The following is a 21,102-nucleotide window of genomic DNA, read 5'->3' as shown; positions in this document are numbered from 1 at the left end:
TGCTGCATTTTTGAGAAAGCAAATCTTAGCAGGACTTATACAATTAATGGTAAGGTCCTCGGGAGTGTTGCTGAACAAAGAGACCTTGGAGTGCAGGTTCATAGCTCCTTGAAAGTGGAGTCACAGGTAGATAGGATAGTGAAGAAGGCGTTGGGTATGCTTTCCTTTAGTGGTCAGAGTATTGAGTACAGGGGTTGGGAGGTCATGTTGCGGCTGTACAGGACATTGGTTAGGCCACTGTTGGAATATTCTGTTCAATTCTGGGCTCCTTCCTATCGGAAAGATGTTGTGAAACTTGAAAGAGTTCTGAAAAGATTTACAAGGATATTGCCTGGGTTGGAGGCTGTGTGTGAAAGGGAGAGGCTTAATCAGCTGGGGCTATTTTCCTTGGAGCGTTAGAGACTAAGGAGTGACTTTATAGAGGTTTACAAAATCATGAGGGGCATGGATAGGATAAATAATCGAGAATCAGAGGGCATAGGTTTAGAGTGAGAGGGGAAAGATTTGAAAGGAACTTAACAGGTAGCTTTTTCCGACAGAGGGTGTTGCATGTGTGGAATGATCTGCCAGAAGAAGTGTGGAGGCTGGTATAATTATAACATTTAAAGGCATCTGGATGGGGATATGAGTAGAAAGGGTTTGGAGGGCTATGGGTCAAATGGGATTAGATTTATCTTGGATATCTGGTCAGCATGGACAAGATGGACCGAAGGATCTGCTTCAGTGCTGTGCATCTCTATGACTCTAAATGCTGCCAGACCTGAGTATTTCAAGCATTTTCCTGTTTTGTTTCAGAGAAACATCATTTGGTCAAGCCATTGCAGTATCAGATGCAGTCACTTTTTCGGGCAGAAAACTGTAATTGTAATACAAGAAATTTGATTCTGAACCAACATCTGACTTTTGTTCAAGATTGACTAATTGAGATATTTCATCAATTCTCTACAGTTCTTTCAGAAATCAAGTGTAACATTGACATCAGTGAATTGGATGTTCCTAAAAAAGCCAAACTTTCAGTAAGATAAATGTGGTTAAAATGTTGAAATATTAAATAAAGAATATCAAAAATTTATATTAATTAATTAAAATTGACTACCCATGCTAACACTCAAAATAAGCATTAACACTTTCAATTCATTAGACATATTTCTTTCCTTAAAAAATATATTAACGAAAGTTAGTCAGTAGAATTGCTTGTTGTTAAATGCTGATTGTGGGAAAATCAGAAAGGAGTGAACTCCCTTGAAAATGTCAGGTTAGGTTTGTACTGCAAGTTCTAGTTATGAAACATTAAAGCTGCAGATAGTTCATTGTGGAAAACAGCTCAGAAGACCCAAATTATAGTCTGAGATAGAGCCTGAGACCAGGTCTTTCCACATGTTTTTGTGCCATCTGAGATTCAAACTCTACTCTTCCATGAAGATTTCAAGAAGCTTCAAAAATTGCAAATAAGACTGGAATCCTGAAGTTCTTGTCTCCATTTCGAACAGATCCTATTTCTGCTGGGAACAGGAGGAGAAATGGAGCAGGGTATGATTCCCGCAAGGAGGAAATCCAAACTCAGCAAAGCTATATGAATCAATACTAAGTTAAAACAGGCTTCCTTTTCATTGGAGCAAAAGCCTTATCCTGCTCTGTGCACTTGCACTTTCTTTTAGAGAAGACCTAAGTGCTTATGAAAGATATACAAATGTCAAGCTGTCAAATTATTTGAATAGCCTTCCATTTAAAAATTGAAAATAAAATCATGCCTGCCTGTGTCTGAGAGTTGGAAGAGTATGAGCTAACTGTTTCAGTAGCTCTAAGCCTGATTATTATAGAAATACTGCTATTCCTACCTATCATTATCACAGTGGGGAGCTGCAAGTTCACAGACTGACATTTCAAAGAGGTTATTCATAGATTAATTGATGTTTGAAATGGTGTTATGACTACAACTATTTGTCTTTATAATGGAATAACTACTTAAGGGTTTTTTAAAAATCATTGAATGCATTTTGAGATCTTTTTTGAACAGTGAAGTCTGTGACAGATATTTAGAACTTCATTTTGTTGAATCTCAATATCGTTCCTGCGGTTTGTCCATGGTGGATTTTGCACGAGCTGCCATGGAGGATGGGTGATATTCAGGAGAATGAGGGATAAGGTACAGAAGTTTATTCACCTGGATGACTGTAACAATAACAAAATTAAGATGCCCATTTCCATCGAGGACAAAGTCAAGAGTTTACTGCCTCTACTTGGCTTCTGCATTTGTTCACAGCTGACATGCCTCAATAAAAGAATGAAAAACTCTTTCCTTTTCATCGGTAAGGCAGCAGCCGTTATTATTGCAGCATTTTTTTCAGTATTACCAAGACTTTGAACCAACCTCTTTAAGTACTGTTTCATTCTTGTTTTCACTAATGAAAGCTGTAGGGAGAGGCTGAATAGGCTGGGGCTGTTTTCCTTGGAGCATTAGAGGCTGAGGGGTGACCAATATGGAGGTTTATAAAATCATGGGGGGCATGGATAGGGTAAATGTTTGTTTGTTTCCCTGGGTGGGGGAGTCCAGAATTAAAGATCATGGGTTTAGTGTGACAATGGAAAAATTCAAAAGGGGCCTCAGAGACATTTTTATGCAGAGGGTGGCACGTGTTTGGCATGAGCTGCTGGAGGAAGCGCTGGAGACTGGTACAATTACAACATTTAACAGGCATCTGGATGGGTATATGAATAGGAAGAGGTTAGAGGGATATGGGCCAAGTGCTGGCAAATGGGACGAGATTAGTTTAGGATATCTAGTTGGCATGGATGAGTTGGACTGAAGAGTCTGTTTCCGTGCTGTACATCTCAATGACTCTAAGTCCTTATCCCACAGACTGTGTAATGTGTCATGGCTAAGATCTTGTTTGATTTTATAAAACAAAATACTTTGCTTGAAATTGTATCCATAAGTATTTCTAACCATGGAAACAAAATACATCCTACAATGATCACAGAGTGCAACTATTCAAAACCTTTGAGCCAATTGGAAACTTAAGTCCATGTCAGCAACTCACAATCTCACAAATAAATAAATGTTTTGTTTTTAAAAATGAGGTTCTTTCTGGCAGTACTGCAAACAACTGACCTGGCAATAGATTCTCTGTCCTAACATTGACTACTGGTCTCCTGCTTTTCCTTCTTAGTTGCTGCCATCACTAGTTGATTCGTGAGCATCTTGGTTATCCTTACCTCTAACCCCCTCTGCTGTGCAAGATACACCACTACATCATTCCAACAGGAGGATTCTTGGCATCTTTGCTGTGAGTACTAAAGAGCACTTCCAGGCCAGTGTAGGATACCAGTGAAGCACATCATCATGCATTTCAACCAGAGCCTAAAGGCTATCAGTACAGCTGTAATGATGGGCTCCTTTGTGTAGATACATGGAGAGGCTGCTTGTGAAGATAATCGGTAAGAATGTGCCCAGGTTAGGTTTGGGGGTGGGGAACTACCTTGATAATCAGCACATAGAGACATCTTTCTAACAACTGCAGCATTTACCAGCTGCCTATGTAGTAGGCACGGCACATTCATTCAACCAAATGGCCATGTCAGAAGCTGTGGATGCACCCAGCCAAGCGGGTGGTCCACTGTCTGTCACGGGTCTCAGTACATCAGGCACTGGCTCACACTCCAGTCATGATCAGTCATCCTTTTGGGACACTCACCATCAGGGAATCTGTCCAACTGCTGTCTGGAGGGTGTGGCTGATGGTCAATTGATTACAGCCAGCAGCAGTGCACAGAATCACATATTGTCAGTCTGGAACTGCGAAACCAGGGTTGGTGTCTGGTCAGAGGTCTAAGGCAAATACAGTCTGTCGTTCATTAAGGAGGATGGAGGGGGCCAGTGGGTGGACATCACTGTCAAAAGGGACAGATAGTCAAGGCTGGAGGATGGTAGGGGGAGGGAAAGAGGCATGTGCAGAGGTGGCATCAAGGACAGTGATGGGAAAACATGATATTTGGGGGTATTCCAAACAACATTACTACCATGCCTCTACAGGGGGAGCATCGAGCAGCGGGGTGGACATCATTAAGGTGTAATGTCAGAGCTCAGACAGCAGGGAAGACAGTGAGAAGTGAAGTTCAATATGGTGGGTCTCCACATTGGGGGATGGGTAGAAATGGCCTGCTTGGATAGAGAGAGGTAATTGTGGAGATGGAAGCTCTGGGTGGGCACCTGATGACCAGGCAGGGCCTAGTACTGACAGTGTATCCTGTGAGCTGCCTTCCCTGCCATCACATGCCAATCTCCAAATGCAAAATGCTTGGTTTGGTCTGGGTGCAGAGGTGTGGGTTCCTTCTGTATAGTCCAGACAGAGTATGCTGTAATAACCTGGTGTGAGACAAGGCTATGTGATAGGTTCTGAGGAACAAGGGGAAGGGGAGCAACCAATGAGATAGGTGCCGAGAAACTAGGGGAATGGGAGCAGGCACTTTATAGGCACTGAGAAACTAGGGGAAACAAATGCAGGCAATACCCTATGTGTTGAGGAACTGGGGGAAATGAGAGGTGCTGAGGAACTAGGTAATGGGAACAGTTATCTAAGAAGAAAATTGAGAGCATTGAGCTGGAGGAAGGTCTCTTTATCACTGACACAGCTTGGCTACATCAGGCACCACAGGTTGCCAGGATCTGATTGACACCCAGTTCCAGTAGATGAGAAGACCATCATAGACTCTCAGGTCAAGATTCCAGCATGAAGGAAATACACGTCCTCACCTATCTGCCTGTTGCAGATGTATTGCATTATGGGTCTGAACTGCAGTTTCTTTTTGCTGGCTGTCAATAAAATCTCACATTTGGACTTATCTGAATGCTTGCTCGGATGTGATGTTCTCCTACAGCACAATAGACAATAGACTATAGATAATAGGTGCAGGAGTAGGCCATTCTGCCCTTCGAGCCTGCCCACCATTCAATATGATCATGGCTGATCATCCTTAATCAGTATCCTGTTCCTGCCTTATCTCCATAACCCTTGATTCCACTATCCTTGAGAGCTCTATCCAACTCTTTCTTAAATGAATCCAGAGACTGGGCCTCCACTGCCCTCTGGGGCAGAGCATTCCACACAGCCACCACTCTCTGGGTGAAGACGTTTCTCCTCATCTCTGTCCTAAATGGTCTACCCCGTATTTTTAAGCAGTGTCCTCTGGTTCGGGACTCACCCATCAGCAGAAACATGTTTCCTGCCTCCAGAGTGTCCAATCCTTTAATAATCTTTTACGTCTCAATCATATCCCATCTCAATCTTCTAAACTCAATGGTATACAAGCCCAGACGCTTCAGTCTTTCAGTGTAAGGTAATCCCGCCATTCCAGGAATTGACCTCGTGAACCTACGCTGCACTCCCTCAATAGCCAGAATGTCTTTCCTCAAATTTGGAGATCAGAACTGCACACAGTACTCCAGGTGTGGTCTCACCAGGGCCCTGTACAGCTGCAGAAGAACCTCTTTGCTTCTATACTCAATCCCTCTTGTTATGAAGGCCAGCATGCTATTAGCCTTCTTCACTACCTGCTGTACCTGCATGCTTACCTTCATTGACTGGTGTACAAGAACACCCAGATCTCTTTGTACTGCCCCTTTACCTAAATTGATTCCATTTAGGTAGTAATCTGCCTTCCTGTTCTTGCCACCAAAGTGGATAACTATACATTTATCCACATTAAACTGCATCTGCCATGAATCTGACCACTCACCCTGTAATCTCCTAACATCCTCATCAAATTTCAATGACAAGATGTGGGTTTCCAGTGGGCATTGGGGAAAGAGAAATAGGGACTACTACTATGTCATACTATGATTAAACTGAGAGGGTTTTCAGATGGGATGCATCTAAGGACAGGTAAAGTGTGTGACCTGATGATTAAACAGTGACTAGGGTGAGAGAAGGTGAAAGGGAGTGTCAGTCATGCTGGCTTTGTGCCATGGACATTGTAACTTTGTGGCTGCTGTAACATTACACTGTCGCTGAGGGACAATACCAGGTTGCCAATACTCACCTCTGTGTGCACAGTGACCTCAATAACCTTTTAATAAAATACCGAACTAAAGGTGGCTTGTGGTAATTTTCATAGTAGTTGCTAATGTATACAAAGGGAGTTCAAATTGGAATATTACAAAATTTACTGACCACACATCCTCACCAATTCTCATACAAATGACTTCACAAGTGAAGCTTCCTTGTCCAACCTCCTGGTCAACAAATTCACTTCTGATCAAGGGGATTCTTGCTCCATTACTAAATTGCTAAATTTGGATTTAGGCTGCAGCTACAATAGAATGGCAGTATTACGGAGCATTGTACACCTTTAATAACCTCACAATGTTAATGTGCTCTTGAATACTGTTGCAGCTTGACTGATAGCACATTATCTGCCTGCATGTTTAGAAAGGCTGAGGCTTGCTATGAGACTCAATTAAAAAAAAGGCAGAGTGAACACTTGCATTTCCCCTTAAAAAAGTCTGTAAAACCTCTCCTTATGGTTGGCATTGCAGAAGGGGATGAGAAAGACTCAACCACTTACCTGAATCACTCATTGACCGTGGCTCTAAATAAGCATCAGGAGAAACAGGAAAGGAGAATGGAAGAAAAAGTAAAGTTCATGAGGATATTTTAATTTGGAGAACATTTACAAAAAGTTGCATTTGATAACAGTCCAACTCTAACTGAAACTGAACCGATAGCACATTGGCAACAGTTTCAAGGCAAGAATTTTGAGACATAACTTCAAATCTTAACTTGACAACTTAAATGCAATTGTTAAGAATGAAATACAAAGCTATGAATAATGGTGAACATGAAATTAACAGACTGTTGTTTAAAAAGAACTCATTTAGTTCACTAAAGTTCTCTAGTGAAGGAAATATCTAGTTCTTTCTTTGGCGGATCTCCGAGAGATTCTGGACCTGTAGCAATGTGGTCGATTGTTAACTGCCTCTAAAGTGACAGTGCAAGCTATCCAGTTCAGTCAAACCATTCCTAGGTACCTAGGTACCTTAGATGGTGCTGCAATAGCTGACTTATAAACTTTTCCCTGTACTCATTTGAGAACATGTGACAATAAAAAAATGGCTTAGTAAATTTGCGGATGACACCAAAGTCGGTGGAATTGTGGATAGTGACGAAGGATGTTGCAGGTTACAGAGAGACATAGATAAGCTGCAGAGCTGGGCTGAGGGGTGGCAAATAGAGTTTAATGCGGAAAAGTGTGAGGTGATTCACTTTGGAAGAAGCAACAGGAATAAAGATTACTGGGTTAATGGTAAGATTCTTGGTAGTGTAGATGAGCAGAAAGATCTCGGTGTCCATGTACATAGATAAATGCCTGAAAATTGCCAGGTTGACAGGGTTATTAAGAAGGCATATGGTGTGTTTGCATTTATTGGTAAAGGAATTGAGTTTCGAAGCCATGAGGCCATGCTGCAGCTGTACAAAACTCTGGTGTGGCCACACTTGGAGTATTGTGTACAGCTCTGGGTCATTGCATTGTAGGAAGATATGGAAGCTTTGGGAAGGGTTCAGAGGAGATTTACTAGAATGTTGCCTGGTATGGAGGGAAGGTATTATGAGGAAAGGCTGAGGGATTTGAGGCTGTTTTCATTAGAGAGAAGAAGGTTGAGAGGTGACTTAATTGAGACATACAAGATAATCAGAGGGTAAGATAGGGTGGACAGTGAGAATGTTTTTTCTCAGATGGTGATGGCTAGCATGAGGGGACATAGCTTTAAATTGTGGGGTGATAGATGTATGACAGATGTCAGAGGTAGTTTCTTTATTCCGAGAGTAGTAGGGGCGTGAAACACACTGCCTGCAACAGGAATAGACTTTCTAACTTTAAGGGCATTTAAATGATCATTGAATAAACATATGGATGAAAATGAAATTGTGTCAGTTAGATGGGCTTCAGATTGGTAACACAGGTCAGCGTAACATCGAGGACTGAAGGGCCTGCACTGTGCTGTAATGTTCTATGTTCTAAAGTTAATTCGGTTCAATTCAGAGGCAGCTGCCCAGTGGTACAGTCAAGAGAAGTTATTTTGTGAGTCTTTGACATTGATTCTGCACTACAGAAGTTATCAGGTCAAACACAGGCTAGCAAACCTCCTATCTGCCATCTGAGACTAGCAAGGGTACACCAGTTGGGGAGACTTCAAAACTCCATCCCAAGTGTGGCTCAGTAACATCATTATTCACTAAGCTAGCTGACACCTGAAGGACATAGCTGTCAGTCTGGGCCTGCATCAGGCAGTGAAAAAAAACATGAAGGAAATACATGTTTTCACCTGTCTGCCTGTTGCAGATGTATCCATCATTAACAGATGTGATATGCGTGGTCATCACATAATGGTGGTGGAGACATAGCTCCATTTACATACTGAGGACACCCTGTATTTTGCTGTATGATCTAGTCGCATGTTAAATTTGGCAGAGTTAGCAGTTCTAAAGAGGGGAGCCATGAGGTGAAATTGGTCATCAGAAGCAGAATAATAAGACATATCTAACCTCGTAGCATTATATAGCCCTCTTTTTACCATTACTAGTGCAGAAGATAAGGCTGAATCATCCATCTTAGCTTCTCCTCAAGTGCCCAGTATTATAGGTGCCAACCTTCAGCCAATATGATTGGCTCTACATTGGCCGAGCACACTAAAACACAAAGACTAGGGGTGTTGACAACATCTCCCTGTAATGTTGAAGGTTTATGCCTTACTTGTTGTGCCACAAGTAAAGCTTTTCCACCACAGAGACAACACTGGCATCGACCTGTCAATGTGGAACAGTGCCCAAATATTTCTTGCCTACAAAAGGAAATTAATCTCCACCTGTTGAACTTTCTATACAGACTTCCAATTAATGCAATTCCAGAATACATATATGAGATTTGCTGTGTTAATTAGTCAGCCATGTATTAACAAACTTACTTTTCTGCAGGATTCGAAAATCAGGAGAGTCTTCTATTAAGGTTTCCTCCCTGTACCATTCCATTTTCGGGAATGGTGATCCTTTAATTCGGCATTCCAACACAACCAGCTGCCCCTCTTTAGCTGTCACATCTTGCAGCGGCTGCAAATTGTGGACATGTTAATTCAAAGCATTGTTTCTTCCCTTCAGCTAAGTACTTATATCCTTGTTTTACAAAGGAGTATAAAAAGTACCCTAAATGGTCTTTACATTTTTTAGTTCATAGAGTACCGTTTGAATTTTGTAAGTATAAACATTTGTTATTGTTCACAAAGCACTGACATGTGGAAGAGATAAATGTACTAAAAAAATCTAATTTCTTAAGTAAACACATGGAATGGATGGAGGAAACATTACTATCACCTTGTATTATCTATGTAAAGACATAGATAAATACACTGAGAAATAGCAACATCCTTGGACTTTAAGATTTTCATCAAATTGCCGACAAGCTCAAAGTTTGCATAAAGATTTGTAGCTCGGGAACCAGTTGCCATAGTTATGGGTATGTCCACCGAACTGGGAAGTTGATTTTCAGACATTTAGGTGACACCTTCAGTGCTTTGGAGCCTCCTGTGAAGTGCTGCTGTGCTGTGTCTTCTGGAATTTATTTGGTTCAATTCCTGCTGCTTCCTGTTGCCGGTTCCAGTAGTTTATTGTAGTGGTCGGTATATTGTGTCTAGGAAATTTATAAGATTCCATGCAAAGACTGCATGAAACACTATATAGGACAAACAGTCAGACAACTAACAATCCGCATCCACAAACACCAACTTGCCACTAAATGCCACGACCAGTTATCCCTTGTATCCATACACACAGAGGACAAAGACCACAAATTACACTGGGACAATGCTCATAGGACAAGCTAAACAGAGGACAGCCAGAGAATTTCTAGAAGCTTGGCACTCATCCACAGATTCCATCAACAAACACATAGGCCTAGATCCAATCTACGGCCATGACAACAAACTGCCAGAACTGGCAACCAGAAGCAGCAGGAACGGAACCAAATAAATTGCAGAACACAGAAGTGCTTCACAGGAGGCTCCAAAGCACTGAAGATGTCACCTAGCCTGGGGGGCTGAAACGTCTACAAATCAACTGCCTAGAAGCCGTTTTTGTTTTCAGATACAATTTGCCCTGGATAGACATTCAGTTTCATGGTACAAAGAATCAACTCGTGAAACTATAGTATATTTTACTGATTTGATCGCACAAAATCAAAGCTTCTGGAAAAGACATAACTTCAGGGTGAGTCATGAAATTCTCAAATGGCCAGTGAAGGTGAAATCAAAGCAATTCCAAATATTGGGAAGGCAGTTTTGAACACATTTCAACTTCTCTAAAAGTTTTTTCAATGTGTATTGATGGATTAGTTTCACTCATTGAATTCAGAAGATGTTTTAACTGAAATTGCAAGTTAAATATCAAGATGGAAGGAGGTTCCTCATTCAAAGTCACAAAAGCAGAAGTTTCTGGAAAAGCTCAGCAGCATCTGTGAAGAGAAATTAGAGTTAATGCTTCGGGTCTGGTAACCCTTCCTCAGAACAGAGTTCTGATGCTGCCAGACCTGCTGAGCTTTTCCAGCAAATTCTGTTTTTGTTTCTGATTTACAGCATTCACAGTTCTTATGATTTTTATTCCTCAAAGTGGTTATTTTATTTGACAGTGTAGTGGGCCGGTCCATAGGGAAGACAAAAGATTAATCTTTTATTTCTTCCTCCTCCTTTCAGTACATGAGAACAATAGAATTCACTTAAGTTTGAGCATAAAGCATTCAAGACAGAGGTTCCTCTTTCCCAGCAGTCAGAGAAAGCCTATTAAAATTTGATGCCATGGCATTATTGTATGCAGCTATAACAGAAAATATCAAGAAGTACATCAATAATGATGACAGAAGAGCCCACTTACAACACTCACTCCCTTTAATGTGGCAGCAGCATCTACATCTATGCACTGCAGCAACTCACTAAGTCTCCTCTGACTTCCAAACCATGTCCCTTATCACCCAGAAAGGCGACTGCAGCAGATACATGGGAGCTCCACTATCTCCATGTTTCCCTGCAATCCACACACCATCTGCATTTATATTCAGTGTCTAGGCCAAAATCCTTCTACTCTCTTGCTAACAGCACTAAGGCGCACGAAAACCAAATGGTTAGGAACAGATGCCTTTGTCGCTTATGACATAAATTATACAAGCAGGGTGGTCATGTTGAAGATATACAGAACTCTAGTTGGGCACAGCTGAAGTAGTGTCAGCAGTTCTGGTCCCCACACTACAGGAATGATGTAATTGCACTGGAGGGAGTGCAGGGGAGATTCACCAGGATGTTGCCTGGGACAGAGCATTTCAGTGATAATCAGAGGCTGGATAAGTTTGGGTTGTTTTCTTTGGAGCAGAAAAGGTTGAGTGAGGCCTGATAGAATTGTACAAGATTATGAGGGGCATAAACAGAGTGAATAGAAAGAAGCTGCTCACAAAAGGATCAAGGATTTGGGGACACACATTTAAAGTGAAAGGCAGGATGTTTAGCGGGGAATTTGAGGAAAAAAATATTCACCCAGTGGATGGTAGCATCTGTAACACACTGCCTGGAAGGGGAGTCCAGGCAGGTGGGAGAAAGTGAGGACTGAAGATGCTGGAGAGTCGGAGTTGATGAAGCGTGGTATGGGAAAAAGCACAGTAGATCAGGCAGCATCTGAGGAGCAAGAGAGTCGATATTTTGGGCAGGATAATCTCACAAACTTGAAAAAGTACTTCGATGAGCACTCATGTATCATAATATTCAAGGGTGCAAGCCTAGTGGGAAAGTAGGACTAGTATAGGTAATAGTATATTATTTGGCAGCACAGATTTGATGGGCCAAAGGGCTTCTTGTGCTGTATGATTCTGCAAATGTTAGAGGAGAGCTGCCTTTGGTTCCTCTGTTTTACTGGCAAGCAGGAATTTCTCCAGCCTGATCACTCCCATTACTGAACTGTGTCAGGCATGACTCGATTGGTTATATACCTCATCTCTGACTTCACTGAGAATCCTTACAGTGTGGAAGCAGGTGATTCGGCCCAAGAAGTCCATACCAATCCTCTGAAGAGCATCTCACCCAGACACAGACCCAACCTCTTATACCATCCCTGTAACCCTGAATTTCCCATAGCTAATGCACCTAACCTACACATCCCTGAACACTACGGGTAATTTAGCATGGCCAATTCACCAAACCTGCATATTTTTGGACTGTGGGAGGAAACCAGAGCACCTGGAGAAAACCCATACATACATGATAAGAATGTGCAAACTCCACACAGACAGTCACTCAAGGTGGAATTGAACCCAGGTCCTTGGCACTGTGAGATAGCCGTGCTAACCACTGAGTAACTGTGCCACTCTTAAAGGTTACAAGGTACTGGGTCCAAGTCCCACTCCAGGGCTTGAGCTGCTCTTTTGGATGAGACATTAGACTCTAGCTTCACCTACTTGCTTGGGTTAATGTAAAACCTTCCGAGTTACTATTTCCATGCAGTTGGGAGGGCATTCCCAGTGCCTTGGCCATGATTTTATCCTTAAACAATATCACAAAAAAAGAAGTATCTCATTGGCAGTACAGTATTTTGAGACATTCAGTGATCATAGAAAGCTCTATATGAATGCAAGTCTTTACTTTGCATCATTACATTCTGGAGCATACCATTTGCGTTTATTATTGAATTATGTATGATCAAAGTTCAGAACGTGAAAGAAGGCCTAATTGTATGCATTGTGATATTACAGTCACCACATCAATTTCCTTAATCTTACACAAAGTTGATTAATCAATATTATAGTACCATTAAACCAACATCATTTTTTAAATTTTCATGTCACATCATGAAAAATAAAATTCTCAAACAGTTTGCATTCTATTCAGTATCACTCTTTGAATGTGAGCAGGCTTAGGCTAATTAGCTCCTCAAACCTGGCCATTTTGCCATTTAATTAAATCATGACTGATCTCTAGCTGTCTTTGCTCCATATCCCTTGATAACCTTACCAAACAAAAATCAGACTTTCCCAACATTTTACATGAAAGGGAGCTTCTTGATATCTCTTCTAAATGACCTCACTCAAGTATTAAGTGTCGCCTTGCTTTGAATTACTCCACCAAAGGAAATAGGTCTGTGTATCTATCCTATGAAACCCTTTATTTTATACTTTTTAACTACATCATAGCACAACCTTCTCAATGCAAGCAATTTTCCAGTAACCTGTCTTACAATTTGACCCTTAAAGCTCTTGTTTATTTTGGTGAACATGTTTTGTACTCCCTGCAAGTTCAATGTATCAATACATGGGATAGGCAGAATGGTGTTGTCTTGTCCTTATTATTCATTCATGGGACTTGAGCATTGCTGACTGACCAGTATTTACTGTCCATCCCTAGTTGGACTTGAGAAGGTGGTGATGCCTTCTTGAACTATGCAAACCATGTGCTGTGGGTTGACCCACAATGCCATGAGGGAGGGAATTCCAGGATTTGGACTCAGAGCCACTGAATGAACAGCAACATATTTCCAAGTCCAGATGGTGAATGGCTTGGAGTTCAACATGCAGGTGATGGTGTTCTCATGTATCAGCTGTCCCTGTCCTTCTAGATGGAAGTGGTCATGGGTTTGGAAAGTGGTCCCTGAGGGTCTTTGGTGAATTTCTGCAATGCATCTTGTACATAGTACGCACTGGTGCTACTGGACATTAGTGGTGGAATTTTGTGGATGTGTGCCAGGGCTGCTTTGTCCTGTATGACGTTTAGCTCCTTGAATATTTTTGGAGCTGCACCTATCCAGACAAGTGGGAGTATCCCATCATAATCCCGACTTGTGCATTGTAGATGAAGGACAAGCTTTGGAAGTCAAGAGGTGAGTTACTGGCTACAGTATTCCTAGCTTCTGACTTGCGCTTGTAAATATTGTGAGGAAATGAGGTCTGCAGATGCTGGAGATCAGAGATGGAAATGTGTTGCTGGAGAAGCGCAGCAGGTCAGGCAGCATCTAGGGAACAGGAGAATCGACGTTTCGGGCATTAGCCCTTCTTCGGGCTAATGCCCGAAACGTCGATTCTCCTGTTCCCTAGATGCTGCCTGACCTGCTGCGCTTCTCCAGCAACACATTTCCATCTCTTGTAAATATTGTGTTTATTTGGCTCAGGTTGAGCTTTTGGTCAGTGGTAACCCTAAGGATATTGATGGTGATGGTAACGTCATTGAATGTCAAGAGGCTGAGATTAGGTTGTCTCTCATTGGTGATTGTCATTGCCTGACATTTGTGTGGTACAGAAGTTACTTGCCACTTGTCAGCCCAAGCCTGCATATCGTCCATATCTTGTTGCATTTGAACATGTTTCAATATCTGAGGAGTCACGAATGGTGCTGAACACGATGCAATCATTAGCAAATATCCTCTCCATGACCTTATCATGGAGAAAAAGTAATTGATGAAGCAGCTGAAGATCATAGAATCACAGAATCCCTACAGAGTGGAGGCAGGCCATTCAGTCCATCAAGTCCACACCGACCCTCCAAACCACATTTCACCCAGACTCACCCCCATAGCCTATCCCTATAGTCCTGTATACCTCATGGTAATCCATGTAACTTAAACATTCCTGAACACTATGGGCAATTTAGCATGGCCAGTCCTGCACATATTTGGATAGTGGGAAGAAACTAGAGCACTTGGAGGAATCAACGTAGACACAGAGAAAATGTGCAAACTCCATGCAGACAGTCGCACAAGTCTGGAATTGAACCTCGTTCCATGGTGCTGTGAGGCAGCAGTGCTAACCACTGAGCCACAGTGGTGCAAGATGGTTAGGCCTAAGACACTACCCTGAGGAGCTTCTGCAGAGCTGTTCTGGAGCTGAGATGACTGAGCTCCAACAATCACAGTCATCTTTCTATGTGCCAGTTATGACTAACCACTGGAGAGTTTGCCCCGGATACTCAAGGATTCCAGTTTTGACTCATAATCCAGAGACCCAGATAATGCTCTAAGGACCTGTGTTTGAATCCCGAAACAGCACATGGCAGAATTTGAATTAAATAAATATCTGAAATGAAAAGATTAATGATTTAATATGGTTTAATGATGACCATCATTAAATTAATACCTTTTATGGAAGGAAATTGCTCTCCTTATCTGTGCTACATGTGACTCCAGACTTTTAACTGGCCTCTGAAATGGCCTGGCAAGCCACACCACAGCTAAATGAAACCAGGCAGATCATGTGGAGTTGGCTAAGGTACCTGAGATGACAACAGCAAATTCAGCACTGTCGACATTCCTTGCTAATATCGGAGGGCTAAACGTGTGTCCCACAGACTGACATACTTATGGAATCATATTGTACACACTATATATGAGACAATACAGTCACCATCCCTGAAGTAGTGGCACTGCGGTATGCACTCAGGTCAGAGCTGCCAAGGAGTCCTCAATATTGACTCTGAACCACTTGCAATCTCATAGCAATGGGTCAAATATGGGAAAGGAAACCTCTTGCTGCTTATCATATGCAGATTTCCTGCCCCTTCAGCTGATGAATCAGTACTTCTCATGTTAAAACCACAAGGTTGAGACACTGAGGTTACAGAATGTACTCTGGGTCTTCAATGTCCAGCACTACTGATCAAGCTGGTTGGGTCCTAAAGGTCATATCCTCTAGTCTGGTTCTATGGCATGTGGTAAGGGAACCAACACGAGGGAATAAAATACCTGACATTACCAATACGTCAGCTGCAACGCATATGCCTATGACAGTGTCGGTAAGAGTATGACACTGTATGACACTGCAGTCCTGTTGGAGACCAAGTCCCACCTTACTTCATACAGAATACCTTATGTCATATTGTGTGGTAAAACATCGCTGTGATAAATTGGATAGACTTCAAACAGATCTAGCAACTCCAGACTGGGCAAACATGAGATGCTGTGGGCCATGAGTAGCAGCAGGATCATATTCCAACACAATTGACAACCTTATGGCACAGTATATCTCACATGCTACCTATCAAGCCAGGATCACACCTGGTTCAATGGAGGGCGCAGGAGGGCATGGTAGGACTAGCACCAAGTATACCTAAAAATGAGGTGAACTGGGGTGAAACTATCTAACAGGACTACTTGTGTGCTAAGCAGCATTAGCAGCAAGTGATAGCCAAAGCTAAGTGAATCCACAACCAATGGACCAGACAAAAACTCTCCAGTCCAGTAGCATTCAGTCATAAATGGTGGTAGACAATTAAACAACTCACTGGAAGAAGAGACTCCATAAGCCCAGCCCATCAGTGGGAAAAACAAAGCTGAAGGATTTGCCTTCAGCCAGGACTGGTTGATCCATCTCAGTTCCACCAGAGGACCCCAGCATCACAGATACCTTTATAAATTCGGTTCACTCCATGTGATATTAAGAAATGGCTGGATGCACCGTGTATGGTACAACATTCTGTCGATAGTACTGAAGATTTGTATTCCAGAACTTGCAACACTCCTAGCCAAGCTACTATCACTCCATCAGTCTACTTTCAATCATCAGTAAAGTGAAGGAAGAGGTCATCAACAGTGTTATCAAATAGCACTTGCTCAGCAATAATCTGCTTACTGACAGGGGCACTCTGTTGACCTCATTCCAGCCATGGTTCAAAGATAATGGTGGCTCCATGGTTAGCACTGCTGCCTCACAGCACCAGGGCCCGGATTAGATTCCAGTCTTGGGTGACTGTCTGTGTGGAGTTTGCACATTCTCCCCATGTCTGAGTGGGTTTCCTCTGGCCTTCATAACAAGAGAAATTGAGTATAGAAGCAAAGAAGTCCTTCTGCAGCTGTACAGGGCCCTGGTGAGACCGCACCTGGAATATTGTGCGCAGTTCTGGTCTCCAAATTTGAGGAAAGACATTCTGGCGATTGAGGCAGCATAGGTTCACGAGGTCAATTCCCGGAATGGCGGGACTATCTTACGCTGAAAGCTTGGAGTGACTGGGCTTGTATACGCTTGAGTTTAGAAGGCTGAGAGGGGATCTGATTGAGACGTATAAGATTATTAAAGGATTGGACACTCTGGAGGCAGGAAGCATGTTTCCGCTGATGGGCGAGTCCTGAACCAGAGGACACAGTTTAAAAATAAGGGGTAGGCCACTTAGAACAGAGTTGAGGAGAAACTACTTCACCCAGAGAGTGGTGGGTGTATGGAATGCCCTGCCCCAGAAGACTGTGGAGGCCCAGTCTCTGGATACTTTAAAGAAAGAGTTGGATAGAGCTCTCAAGGATAGTGGAATCAAGGGTTATGGGGATAAGACAGGAACAGGATACTGATTGAGGATGATCACAATGAATGGTGGTGCTGGCTCGAAGGGCAGAATGGCCTACTCCTGCACCTATCGTCTATTGCTCTGGTTTCCTCCCACAATCTAAAGATGTGCAGGTTAGGTGAATTGGCCATGCGAAATTGTCCACAGTGTTCAGAGATGTGTAGGTTGATTGCATTAGTCAAAGGTTAAATGTAGGGGAATTGATCTGTGTGGGTTATTCTTTGGAGAGTCGGTGTGGATTTGTTAGGCCAAAGGGCCTGTTTCTACACTTTCGGGATTCTATTAAACAAACAGTTGAATTCCAGAGGGGAGGTGAGAGTGAGGCCCTTGGCATCAAAGCTGTATTTACCAGACTATGACATCAAGGAGTCCTAACCGGAGTCAATGGGAATAGGGGGAAAGCTCTCCACTGGCTGTAATCATACCTAGTGCATAGGAAGATGAGTGTGCTGGTTTGACATCAGTCATCCCAGCTCCAGGACATCTCTGCAGAAGTTCCTCAGGGCCTAAGCCCAACCACCTTCAGCTGCTTCATCAATGACTTTCCCTTCATTATAAGGTCAGAAGTGGGGATGTTCACTGATGATGGTACGATGGTCAGCACCCTTTGCAACTCATTAAATACTGAAGCAGTACATGTCCAAATGCAGCAAGACCTTGTCAACATTAAGGTTTGGGCTGAAAAGTGACAACTAACATTCATGACTCACAAATGCCAAGCAACAGCCATCTCCAACAGAAGAAAATCTAACCATTTCTCCTTGGCATTCAACGGCATTACCAACATTAATTCCCCCACTATCAATATCTTGGGGGTTGCCAAGGGCCAGAAACTGAAGTGGACGAGCCATTAAAAAAAACAGATCAGAGATTAGGAATCCTCCAGTGAGTAATTCATCTCCTGACTCCCCAGAGCCTGTCCATAGTCTCTAAGGAACAAGCCAGAAGTGTGATGGGGGCAGCTCTAACAACATTGAAGAAGCTTAACGCCATTCAGAACAAAACAGCCCACAAACATTCACTCTCTCCATCACTGATATTCAGTAGCTTCAGTGTGTACCTTCTGCAAGATGCACTGCAGGAATTCACTCAAGTTCCTTAGACGGCACCTTCTAAACTCATGACACAACCATTTAGAAGGGCAAGAGCTTTAGAAATATGGGAACACCACCACCTGAAAGTTTCCGTCCAAGCATTCATCTTTAAAATATATCATCATTGCTTCAGTTTTGCTGGGTCAAAACCTCAGAACTCTCTCTTTAACAGCACTTTGGATCTACCTTTGGCATACATTAACAGCAGCAGCTCAAGAAGGCAGCTCACCACCAGTTTCACAATGGTTACTCCAGATGTGTGATAAACATTGGCATAACCAATGACAACCACATCGCTTGAGTGAATAATAAACAAATTTTTCTTGGGATATGACTGTAGAGAACTGAGCATGGTACTCCAGATAGAATTCTGACCAATCTGTCTGACTGATGCTCCTTACTTTCGAATTTTAGATCCTTTAAGGTAGAAGTCAACATTCCAATGGCATTTTGATTACTTTCTATGCTTTTCTATGCAAGCCACTTGTGATTTGTACCTATGAACAGTATAAATCCTTTTAAACAAACAGAGCTTTTCAATCTTTCTTCTGATGGCCCAACTACAATGTCTTCTAATTATAATCCATTGGTTGTAATTTCTCAACATTAAGATATCCAAATTTTCCTTTCACTAATCTAGAAACTGTTGCATTTATTATCTTTCACAGAAATCATTTTAAAATTGAATTATTTAATATGTAAGTTTAATCTAATTTTTGAAAAAGACACTCCCCCAAGTTCCAGGCTTTAGGGTACTTTTCAAATCCTGTTGTCTCAGTTTGTGTTACATTCACGCTCCAAATCTATCTCAAACTGGTTCAATGAGTGTAATTTCTCTCTTCACATAACTATTTATTGGCCTGGATAGCATTTATTCATTTGGAGAACAGAAAAGTTCATCCTTTTATTACTTACACCCTAAGGTTGCTGGTATTTCTGGTATAGTAATGTTGAAGGAGGAAAATAAGCCATCACTCATCTAGAAACACGGAGAAGTGGAATCAAAGGACATAGGGTATTCAGGTTTGGATCCATCATGTGAGATACACAGGAACCAAGGAAATTACTTAACAACTAAAAATGTTGGAGTTCAGAATAGGGTGATGTGAAAATCTTTGTAATTTAAAACCCAACTCCAGCCTGGCCACTTCCTTAGATTAGATTATCTACTGTGTGGTGGCTCATTGAGAGAATGTTCTGATGCATTTGCGGATGCTAGGATGATTGCTTCTGTAGTTCAATATTTGATCCATATGTGTTGTTTTCCTTTGTCAGCATGAAACGAAACAAATTAGGGAAACCTTGAAAACTATCAATAATACCCTTACTGGCATAAATTTCACGAAAGAGGAGGAAAACAACAACAGACTGCCATTCCTAGACATCGCAGTAGAGGGAACAGCCATAGGGAACTTCAACCCAGCGTCTACAGGAAAACAACACATACAGACCAAATACTGAACTACAGAAGCAATCACCCCAATATCCACAAACGAAGCTGCATCAGAACACTATTTCAACGAGCCAACACACACTGCAGCACAGAGGGACCACGCAGAGCAGAGGAAAATCACCAAACAGTGTATTAAAAAAAAACGGATACCCAATGAACACAGTCCACCGACTTCTCCGCAACAAACCCAAACAAGCTGACAAAACATGTCCAGAAACCCTAGCCACTCTCCCCTATATCAAATACATCTCGGAAATGACTGCCAGACTACACAGACCCCTTAGCATCATGGTAGCCCATAAACCCACCAATACACTAAAGCAACAGCTAATGAACTTGAAAGACCCTATACAGACAACAAGCAAAATTAATGTCATTTACAAAATACCTTGCAAGAATTGTAACAAACACTACATTGGACAAACAGGTAGAAAACTAGCCACCAGGATACGTGAGTATCAACTAGCCACAAAACGACGTGGCCCTCTCTCATTAGTATCCTTAAATACAGATAAGGAAGGACACTACTTCGACAGGGACAACATATTCATCCTAGGACAAACCAAACAGAGACAGGCACGAGAATTCCTAGAAGCATGGGATTCTAACAGGAACTCTATCAATAAACATATTGACTTGGATCCCATCTACCACCCCCTGAGAAAAAGAACAGGAAATTATATCACCATAGGAAATGATATTACCACAGGAAATGACCTCACCAACCCAAGGAAACCCAAACATATAAACAGAAAGCAGAAAACACCAGCAGTGCTTCATCTGGAGGCTCACTGAAGATGTTAACTAGTATGGTCAGTGAGCAAACCTACATCCAGAACCTCAACCTGAGCTACAAATCTTCTCAAAAGTCGCTAAGCTCTAGTTAGAGCAGGAAGCCAAACGTGCAGTCAGCTAGCACTACTCATAGCTTCAAAATAATGCACACAATCAGGGGGAGACGAATGAAACAGCAATTGACTGGATTGGATTTGTTCTGCATGGTTAGTACTGAAGCCCAAGTCTTCAGTGCTGAAACCAGGATGTTATCAGGAACCACTGTCCTTGCTATATCCATTGCCTTCAGCCATTTCATTATATCATCTGGAGTCAATCAAACTGACTAAAGACTGGTGTCTCTAATGTTGAGTATCTCAGGTACAGGCTAAGACAGGTCATCCACTTGCCATTTGTTTGGATGAAGGTAGTTGTAAA

At 42.2% G+C, this 21,102-nt stretch overlaps 1 protein-coding gene across 6 annotated transcripts in view; it reads right to left on the bottom strand.

Annotated features, from left to right (window-relative positions):
- LOC122561011 (myopalladin) overlaps nt 1-21,102 on the bottom strand; it is a 311,619-nt gene that overhangs the window by 126,271 nt on the left and 164,246 nt on the right. For all 6 annotated transcript variants that reach the window (XM_087999125.1, XM_043712278.2, XM_087999126.1 and 3 more), the window contains exons 7-8: nt 8,962-9,103; nt 6,564-6,587 (exon numbers count right to left, since the gene is read on the bottom strand). In XM_087999125.1, coding sequence (XP_087855251.1) covers nt 6,564-6,587; nt 8,962-9,103 — 166 coding nt within the window. The remainder of the gene's footprint in view (nt 1-6,563; nt 6,588-8,961; nt 9,104-21,102) is intronic.

Source organism: Chiloscyllium plagiosum, unplaced genomic scaffold, assembly GCF_037043375.1.
Source record: "Chiloscyllium plagiosum isolate Xiang-an unplaced genomic scaffold, Cpla_swu_hap1 HiC_scaffold_22, whole genome shotgun sequence".
Lineage (NCBI taxonomy): Eukaryota > Metazoa > Chordata > Chondrichthyes > Orectolobiformes > Hemiscylliidae > Chiloscyllium > Chiloscyllium plagiosum.
This window is presented reverse-complemented; position numbering and strand designations above follow the sequence as displayed.